Source organism: Acyrthosiphon pisum, chromosome A2, assembly GCF_005508785.2.
Source record: "Acyrthosiphon pisum isolate AL4f chromosome A2, pea_aphid_22Mar2018_4r6ur, whole genome shotgun sequence".
Classification (NCBI taxonomy): domain Eukaryota; kingdom Metazoa; phylum Arthropoda; class Insecta; order Hemiptera; family Aphididae; genus Acyrthosiphon; species Acyrthosiphon pisum.
Window position 1 is genome coordinate 11,376,213 of NC_042495.1, and position 11,448 is coordinate 11,387,660.

The following is an 11,448-nucleotide window of genomic DNA, read 5'->3' on the forward strand; positions in this document are numbered from 1 at the left end:
TCTGCTTTGGAATATAAAATTTAAACCCTATGTTGTCATTTAAAAATAAAAACTTAAAAATTATAAGGATAAAAATATTTAAAATATAATTTTTTAAGTAAAACGTTGTTTTATAAGCGACTTGAAACTATGTAAAAAAATATTTTCAAAAAATTTAGTCTTTTTGAAATAATTAGTGTTCAATGATAAAAGAATCACCCGGTATATAGGTACATTTTTAACTACTAAATCATTTTATAAGCTAATAGTTTTACAATGGTTTTTACTTATTTTTTTTATCCTGGATACAAATTATCATATATCATTGAACTCAAGTAGTTTAATACAATCCATTATACATTGACTCACTTGTAACCTACTATACAGCAGGGTGACATCCACTTACCCGCATTTTTAAATTTTAAATTTGATAAATGTTGTCGAAATTAAAACTTTAAATATATAGAAAAAAAATTGTGCATATGTATTTTTAATATTTTTCAACTGCTATTGTAAAAATATATTAGGTCGTGTATTATATTTTCATGATTTTTGACCAAACAAATAAAAATGTATTGTTATATATTCTATAAAAAGAACATATTACAATATAAGAAAATCGCTACATAAGAAATCGAGTGAATATCCAATGATATTAAAATTTGAACTTCAAACGCTCACAAAAATTTAATTTAACTTTTCAGTAAACATTTTTTTTGATTAAAGTAGACAAACTTATGAGGAATCTTGTATTAAATTATCAAATCTTAGATAGTTAGATTTAAAATTTAAAAATAAAATTTTTTATGAATTTCTAACTCAAAATAATTTGCGTCAAAATAATACTTTTTCGTAATCGGTCAAAATTCGAACTAAATGCTTATGAAAAAAAATTGTGACTGAATTTATATATTTTTCAACTGCTATTGTAAGAATATATTAAGAGCCTCGTATTAAATTTCAAGCTTGTTGATTCAACGAATAAAATTAATAATTATTAAAAAATTAATGACTCTAAACAGCTGTAATAACTAATAAGTGGTTTTCTGTAGGTCGCAAAAGAAGACAATAGGGAGGGATATAACTCCTAACCTCCCCCCCTGAGCACGCCACTGTACCTATAAGTATTAACACTTTTCAGCTATCTATCTGTGCTAGTATGTATTTAATGTGTAAAAGTGTAAAAGTTGATCAGCCCCCCCCCACCGAAAAAAAATCCTGGTTACGCCACTGTGATCTCTACATTTTAACTTTTTAAACTATTGATTGAAACCCTAATTGTGATTATTGTGATTTATGGTTATGCCTAATTTACTTAGTCTAATTATAATATGATATGTGTTTGTTAGTGCATTAATGTACAATAAATTCTACGAAGATTTTTTTAATGGAGGGGGAGCTAAAACATTACCCTCCCACCACTTATGCAAACATTACCAGGTTCGTGTCGTCCGGGACTCGTGGAAACTTCTAGCACGTACAAGTCTCTCCCTTGCACACTTTTGCCCACGGTGTATAATCTGGTGATGTTTGGATAGTTGACGTTAATCAAGTTCAACGCGGATACAAGACGATCGTAATTGTGGTGCACGAACGCCACGGGAATAGGGAAACCATCACCGTCTCTCTGTCCGTGCTTCATCTCTATCGTACTCAAATCGACAGCTGAAAGAAAAAAAAGTGTTACCCGTATATAGTACCTATGTAACTTTTAAAGGATTTTGGATGACATTGGAGACGATCTCCGGTCTCGTACGATATTTTTGAACATCAAACAAAATTACTGGGATTCAAGCTCATTGAAGTGCTTCACTGATTTTTGAACTATCTTAAGTAGTTAACTACTTAAGTCCAACTATACACGCACACGCAAAAACATAATTTTTTTCATGCAAGAATATAAGTGAAATTTTTCTTCTTACAAACTTATCACTGAAGAAAAATGTCTTCTTTTTTTATTGCACGCTCTAATGGCCGATTAATACACACATCATAGTACGGTCATACGCGTCTGCAAGCGACGTGGTTATATCGAGTGCTTAATTTGGGGAAAAAAATTGAAAGGTAAAAAATGTGCGTACCTGATGATTTAAATCATAGTCTTATTGATGAGAATACCTACAATTAAAAGGCTTGGTACGCATAAATATTTTTTAAAAATAAGATAGACTCGTCTGCCTCAATTCAAGCATTGATAACTACAATTGAACACATAGCCATTGATTATAAATACTAGTATTTATAATCAATGATATAACTTATATGCCCAGCGTCTGCACCCTTACCCTGTCATATCTTTGATGCGTAAGACTTCAAACCATCGAATTAAAACATCAAACGATATAAGTGTCTCGTTATAGATATTTATTTATGAGCACCTTAATAATTATAAGATGTTTTTGCTTTTGTTTTTTTTTGTCTTTTCCTGAAGGGTTGTTGCGAAAACCTTTGTCGTATTCTATGTATGGTTATAATATTAAAGAATATAGATGCACTCAAAACAGTGGCGTTGGTGTATACTGTGTATAGGAATAATTTCAGTCAACCTGGGCCACCAATTTTATCACGAATTTATATTTTTAAGGTTGTATACAATTTTAATTTAAAATAGTTGAATGTTATATTTATAAAGTGATAGGTTATCTCAAAAGTTTATAGAACCAAATATTTAAATGTTAAGAAAATCAAATTTAGTTTGAATGATCATTGAACTGAAATAAAATATTTTAAATGATATTTTTTTTTGATGACACGAATTTAAATGTCACACAAAAAGTATAGTTATTAATTTAGGTACCTAGTTAATTAATAAAATAAAAACAAATAGTAAACCAAGTCGGTACCTACGACAATGGACGGAAATAACTTTTAAAAAGTAGTATGCAACATTATCATTTATACGTAATCGTCAATAAATTATTAAGATCAGAGGCGTATTTATGGGGGAGGGGTAGTTAGGGTCGTTGAACCCACTCAGAAAATAAAAGCATGTGTGTTTAGAATTATTATTATTAATTATACTTTCAGGATTTCTACCCCCTCCCCCCAAAATAAAAACCCATATACGCCACTTAAATTAAAGATAATTAGACAACGTAGACATAACTCGTTCTTAGCAATAACTTAATTTCAATTTTCATAGACTATCTTAAAATTACGAATTACGGGGAACCTGCGGATTTGTAATGTTAAACCATGTTTGAAGTTCTTAAATTTAACATGAATTTTCAGTATGGGTTATGGCCTACGCCTACGCCACTGATTCGGATTTTATATAGACTCAACGCTTTAATTACGATGATGACCATATAAAAATAAGTCATTGCAGATCTCTACATCGCGTTTCACCACATATATATATTTGTGCTAACAAATTGAGTAAACAAAAAATATTGTTATTTGAATTCGGGAAACGTCCAAAGAGTAATACACGAGTGATTAAAAAGGAACGCACTGCAGTGTATACATAAATACATTTATTGAAGCTTGATTCGGTTTTCAATTTCAAAATGTCAGCGATCCAAACCACCGCCACGTTATTCATCATACAGCTGCTGTGGATGCTCTATTATTGTGGTTTGATAATCAGGTAATATAGCCGTAGGCACGAAAATATTTAAAAATATAATATACACAAAGCACGTAATGTCGTGGCCAAAGTGTTATTTTCTTTGACTACTATACCCTGTCCCACGAGAGAGCACGCTGGTTCTGAGCATCACCCCACTTCACCCTGCTATCGAAACCGATTCCCCTATGGCAGGCCCTGGTATTGCGTGGGGATGCGCAGAAAACCCGATTTTGGTGGGGCTGCGGCATGATATCTCCTGGGACAGAGTATAATATACAATATTATAATCTAATCTAATAATAAGAAATATTAATGTTATTCGCTTATAAGACAGGTATATAGGTAAAGGTAAGGTAAGTACAAGCGCGTTTCTATTTCGCATACGTCTCTCGTATTACGTTTCGCCGTGTGATGGTCCGACACACCTCGTCGTATTGCGGCCAAATACTTCACTTCATCCCCGTTAACAGTTATTTTAAAGCAGTTACGTGCGGCTAAACAATATGTATACAAGTGTGGAAATGACCAAATTACCTTAAAGAAAAAAAAACAACTATTTGCTACAACAATAATTACTCGTTTATTAATCATATATTATAATATGTGTATATAAATCTTACAACCGTTACGATCAGTTAGATTATACAAAACGCAATAAGTAATATAATAACATTTTCTTTAAAATTTTTGAATTTGAATAAAAAGTATATAATAATAATACATTTAATAGTAATAATAAATGTCTAAATCACATAATATATATTATATAATACACACATACATTTTAAAGGTATATGTGAAAATTACATAATTATATTATTACTACAAATTATCTGAGGACTTATGAGTTATTTAATAGATAATTCATAATATAATAATATAAAATAATCAATAGAGATTTATAACAAATAAAATGTTGATGATTAACATATTAATATACATAAGTAGATCGTACCAGTGATAAAAGTTATGCAATGTTACATATAACATTTATAAATTGTTAAAGTTGGCCAAAGCCCCTCCACCACTTTTTTCAGGTCTTACTTAATAATAAATGTATGCAATGTATTGATATTTTACTATTAAAAAATAGCTTTAACTATATTCACTGTTGTTAATAAAATCATATTTAGATAAAAACTGTTAAAAATACAAGTGGGTCACTGTACAATGGATTTTATTAAATTTAAAACCAATGATATCATATCATTGTATACAAAAAATTTTCTGAGCGGAGATTTTAGAAATTAAAATCCCATTTTTAGCTGTTTATTGTAATTTATCGGAGGTTTTTCCCGTGGCATTAATTAACTGTTGGGAAAAATCAAAAATCAAAAAATGACCTCTCTAAAGTACTATCTTGATCCAATTCGGTAAATGATAAGATACTATATGTTGAAATCAAAGCACCCCTTTTGGTAGAAATATTGTATACAAGCATAGACCTTTTAGTAAAAGGTCTATGTATACAAGATAAAAAAATAAAAAATAAACACCATTGTAAAGCCACTAGATCTCTCGCTCCGCTCAGAATCTAAAATAATGTGTACCATAAAAATAAAAACGACTAAATAAACTCATGCATTGATATTTTCAAATGTAAATCTATATTTTACTTAGTGTGGTGTTAGGTTAGGTAGGTAGTGAAGTAAGGGGAAGAAATGTAAAAGCAGTTCCCCTGTAATCAATGATGACAAAATAACAAATAAGAATTAAGGTATGTTTAACAATTAGTTTAAAATAATTTTATTGTTTGAAGTTAATACAATATTAAGTTGTTATAAACAAATAATTACTAATTAGCTTGACCATCATGATTTACATTATTTCTAAAAAATGAGATGCATAATCTACATTGATAATCAATTTCCACAAAGGTAATTTTTACTGACTTTTATAAGTAATGAATTTATTATTATTGACTTGATTAACCGTGTCTCCCGTTTTAGATGATAAACATTATATTATTTGCGTTATTTATTTTAAGATAAAATATATTTTGTAGGCCCTAAAGAAATATATCTGTGAGCTGCCTTGCTTACCAATTATAGATAGTAGGGCTTGGTTGACTTATTTTCTATTTTAGTATTTTTAATAACAAATTAATTATATGCAGTGTTAAAAATTACCTAACCTCATGAATTTTATCTCTTAAGGATTTAATACATCTTATTATTATAATCTTATCTTAAACGCAGCGCACACTTAACATGTAAAGTGCCATGGGGCTGCCGGCGGTCACACGATCACGCATTATCTGTACGCCAAGTATATTTTTCAGTGTCATTCCAAATTTGTATGTTATACTGTTTATTTCAAAAAAGTTTGAAAATATAAAATTTTTTTTAAAAATATATTTATTACATCAAAAAATTTGTAATGATTCACACTACGCCACAGTGCTTTTTTGTTGCATTATTGGAGCCCCATGGAAAAGTTAATAATATAAAATCCTATTCATGTACGGCCGCTGGCGATCATGTGGCGTGGTAGTAATGATCAATTGTGGCCGCCAGCGATCGCAAAAGAATACATTTGATATTTACAAATGACGCCGGTGGCCGCACGGCACTTAATATGTTAATTGGGTGAATGACTATAATTCATAAAATAAATATAATTATACTTTTATTTAATAAATACATTTTGTAAATTTTAGTATTTGTCAAGTATTATAATGAAAAATTAAATGAAAAAGTCAAGGTTTTAAAAAATTTTAACTACCAAAATATAAAAGTTATATATAATATTTAAGAAACATAATATATTATGTATTTGTCTGTCGTTGAGATTGTATTTTTTTGATGAGCCTTCAATATTGTCTATAGAAAGTTGTATATTTATTACTGTATTGATTATGTAGAAATTATCATTGAGTTAACATCAACAAATTAATTTAACACAAAAAATTACAAATTGTGAATATTGATAGTTTATTGATACTTGGAAAATATACTAACATTTTTTAATTCATGAAAGAGGTAAACTTCCATTTGGCCAAAATGCTCTTAGTTTGTCAATTGAACCATTAAATTTATCTCTATCACATAAGCCAACACCGTTCACTCCATGTGGCCATAAACCCTTTTTTCCATCTGTGTATTGCCATAAGACCCATTTATCCCAACCAGGTGGTAATTTTAATTGTGTGTTATAAAGAGCTATCCATAGTGGAGTTTTTAATAAAAATGGGGTAGAGTAATTTTTTAAGGTATTATAACTGGCATAAATCATGACAAAATTGTTAGTTATATTTTGAACAGTTTTTATAAAGTCTTCAACTTGCTTTTGGGTCATTATATTATTTTTGTAAGGCTCAACATTTAGAACAAGTAAAGTTGCCGATGTATTTCCGACTTGATTTAAAAAGTGATTAGCCTGGATGACACCATTTGTATTAGTACCAAAATGATATGCTCCCCAAAGTAGTCCTTCTTTTTCAGCTGCAATTCGCCTGGTTCTATAGCAAGAGTCGATATTTCTAATCCCCTGAGTTGCCTTATGAATCACAGCCACAGTCCCATTACTTTTGGCCATTCCAAAATCAACATTAACATTCCAGTGAGATAAATCAATTACCACGTTTGATGTATCAACATCAATGAGTTCTAAAGAAGTATTGTGTAAATAATTAATAAAATAAATTAAAATTGAATAGGTGTAATGTTGTAAAATAACATTCCCAGGCTAGGACACACTTATATAATTATAATCAAAAATTAAGTAAAATTGCATAAAAATATTATAAGACCCTTTTTCTTGATTGTATATACTATGAATAAAAGTACTTTAAATCCAATATCAACATCTGTAGATGTTTTAAAAAATTTAATTAATTTTTGTTAGATAACATATTAGTAAATTTAAGCAAACCGAACACATAGAATAAAATTGTAAACAGCATACTTTATTTATAAACATGAATAACATGCATAATACCAAAGAATCAAAAATAATTTATTTCTTTTTGAATTCTTAGAAAATTTTATAGGTTTTTAATGAACTCTTGAGTTAAGAAAATCAAAGTTTTATGTACTTAATTGATTAAATTAATAAAAAAAAAAATAGAATAGAATTATAAGTTTTTAATAAAATTTGTATTATGCAATAGGTACATCAAAAAAATACTAAAAATTAAAGAAGTATGATTGTTTAGGTAGTTGACTTTATTATGTATTTCAGTAACAACTACAGTATTTTGTTAACTACAAATAAATTAATTGGTTTTTAAGTGTATCATTATAGATACCTAGGTCAGTAATACTGTAAGTACTATAACAAAAGTAATAGTATAATTTCTTATCCAAAAATCTGTATAATAGTATTATTTATATTGACTGTCTTTTAAATTGTTGTCTATACATTTATCAGTCTTTAGTTTAAATCAATGCAGTATACTGGCAAGACCAAACATAAATTCATAAAAGCAGCATATTTATTTTGTAGCAACTATTGTTTAAAATTAGTATATGACTAAATACTGAAAAAAATAAATTTATAATGTATAGTTGTTTTTAAATATTTCATACAAACATAGGCCCGATAACTCGTCAAGTCATTAAAAGAAATTACCCCCTCCCCCAAAATAAATAAAATGAGTGTAAATAATATGTAGTGTAATATAATGTATAAAAATGTATATTTTTTTTAGGCTAAAGATTTTTGATACATAATATAAGCCACCAACTGTCGCTGTTATCAATTAAATTTGACAGCCTTTTCTCTGTTTGTGTATGTGTATGATTATATTTAAACATAACTAGAATTTAGAACTTATAGGACTTGATTGAATAAAACAGAACCTTGGGAAACATTTTCAAAATTGTTGTTAAGTTGTAAAGAAGTTACTGTAGACTCTGCAGTGTAGAGAGTTGCACCTTTAGCTTCCCTCCTAGTTTTGCTGCCGATACTGATATCAGGTTTTTAGAACTTAGTCTAATTTTAACACATATTAATATCAAAAAATTAAGCAACATTTTTGTTTATGATTTTAATAGGCTTTTCTAAAAATTAAATAGGAAGTACAGTGAAACTTCCATATACCGAACTTCCATTTAACAAACATTTTCTGTTTAACAAATTGTTTTTGAGAGCCACGACCTTCGTTGTTATCATGCGTAAATTCTATTTAACAAATTCCTCTACATTACAATTTTTTTTTGTTTCTCAGGAGACTTCATTATATGGAAGTTTTACTGTATATGCAACTTGCAACTACTTCTAATGACTCATTAGTGGCTTAGTTAAACCTATTCAGTTGTAGTACCTATAATTTGTTCTAAAAGCCAGTATTATTAATAAAGTTAAATGTATATTTGTAAAATAGTTTTATTAAACGATATTTGTTCAGTAAAATTACCTTAAAAAAGTGGATAGAAAAGACCATTGGTATAATACTATAAAGTAATGGAATACATAAATAGTAAAAAAAAAAAATTTAAATATAAAAATAATCAGAAAATAGTTTTAAAAATGCAATAATTATAATACTATAATCACAGTGAGCCATTTTAGTAAAACAATTATCATTAGATTATGCCAGAAGATATCTTAACTATTATTATCTAATACAATTTTTAATACTATGGAAGTAGCTGCATGTGGAAAACACTTGAAATTCAATACAAAAAAATTAACAACCTTATGTTCAAATTAAATTTAAAATTTATATAGAGATCTGATTCTGGTGATCGGGTTGTGTAGAACAGTTTATATATCTAACAATTTTACTATAAGTGTGCATTATTATTATAACAATAATTTGTAACATTTAAGTGATTTCCACAGCTCATCAAAATATACACACATACACATATAATTAAGTATAAATATTAATATTATTAATATACCTAAATTAAATAATACTCATCGTAATACCTAGTTTGTTTTATTATTTATATACAGTACTTACTCCATAACTCAAGATTAGATAGAGGTATTTTTTTTAGACGCTGAGTTAGACGTTCAGGGCTTAAAGTCAATCAAGTAAAAACAAGACATTAATTAAAGAAAGATGACTTGAAAATTAATGGATCTTACTTTCGGCAATTATCAAATTTTGAATACCTAAGAGCCAAACAACTGTAATAATATGCATGGGATAATTAAATTAAGAACTTTGGCCAGAAATAAGTTATTGCAAAATTATACAAATCAAAACATAAAGCTAAGAAGGGATTCTTATTCCTAAGTTTCTGATGCCTATTTATAGCAAATTGGTGAGAAATTGGGTCAGTAAATAAACTGAGACAAAGAGAAAATGAAGGACATATATAAAGATAGTAGATACTATGGTAAATACATACTATGTAACTCATCTTGAATAAATATAGAGATCAGTGATTGAAAGTAATGGCATTTATATAATGGTATACGTTAGCTTTAAAATACTAAGTTCTAGAAGAAGATATTAATCTTATGTAACACTATATCAATTTTAAGAGAATTAATTTATTTTTGACTAGTTGGAATTTGAGTTATAGAGATTCTACTGTATTATATATCACAAAATCAATTAATTTGTTCTTACACTATTTTGGACTAAAATCATTGTTACTAAGTTCATTGGTAAAATTATGTTAAGAAAGTTATCAAGTCACAATTTATTAATGACACATGCAATACCAATATCAGCATGCAGAAGACCATTGATATTTTGTATCTGTCGGCTAGAAAATATACACAGTATAAACTTTTGTTAAGTATTCATTATTTTCATCAGAGGCGAATGGATAAACATTTTGATTTAGGAATTAAGTGTATGGATATCACTCATACTGACAAACAAGGAATTATTGTCATAAAACTATAACACCTTGATAGACCCATCAACAAATTTTCCCTGATCTTTCAATTCGCCGCTGATTTTTATTATAATAAATTATTTTTGTTAACATAAATCTACTATTTAATTATTATAACAGAATATACGCCACCACCTATTAGTAATCCCATGCAAAATATTATAAACATGTAAATCACCAGTTTATATATAAAAAAAGGAAAAATCGAAATAAATTATTTGTTGAATATAACTTATCTATGAGGGAAAATATATATTATCCATTAAATTACCTGACGATTGTTTTAATGTATGGAGTGTAAAGTTGACAGTTGTAGAACGTAAAGTATCATTCTTCACCAAAATATTTCGATACACTGATGCATTGTAACTAAAACAAAATAAAAAATACCTCAGGTAAATATAAACTTTCCTAACATCAATATTTATGTTACGTAAAATAATATTACATTTTAACTTATGAAAACCATATGTTAAGAATTGGTCTAAGAATAACAAACACATTCACATTTATATTATTTGATTTACAAAATAGTAAATTTATATACCACATTAGTGGAACAATTTTCCAAAACGATCTGTTTCTGTTAAGCCATACTTTGTCTATGATTATGAATAATAAATTAAGCTAATTTAATTTATTAAAAAAAAAAGAAAATGTCATAAATATATTATTTAAATTAATATTAATTTCTAAAATGTAACTGTATACTTATTAATAGGGCTGTGAATTTATAGGAAAGTGCATTTTTTTTTGGTGATTGTAAAACATAGCTTTGTAAGTACATAATTTGAATTATGTAACTACAAATCCATCTATGAAATTTTTATTTTGCATATTTTTGCATTTTTTGACGTTTTAAATTTTTTAGGTCATTTTTTCAAATTTTTAGGTCATATTTTGCTTTTTTAGTTCATTTTCTAGTATTTTTAATCAAATTCCGTCAATTGACTTGTTTGAAAACATTTTTTATTTTATTTTATAGAGGCTGTATATATTATGTCAAATTTATATTTTATTAAATAATATTTTACACGAGTCACAAGCTATATACGGGTTAGGTAAAGATAATGATTCGATAAAATAAGGCAATTG

At 27.6% G+C, this 11,448-nt stretch overlaps 1 protein-coding gene across 1 annotated transcript in view; it reads right to left on the minus strand.

Annotated features, from left to right (window-relative positions):
• LOC100161290 (carboxypeptidase D) overlaps positions 1–11,448 on the minus strand; it is a gene marked incomplete in the record, with an annotated part of 36,210 nt that overhangs the window by 12,379 nt on the left and 12,383 nt on the right. Inside the window, 2 exon segments of the mRNA XM_008181194.3 lie at positions 1,417–1,644; positions 10,625–10,722. Coding sequence (XP_008179416.1) covers positions 1,417–1,644; positions 10,625–10,722 — 326 coding nt within the window.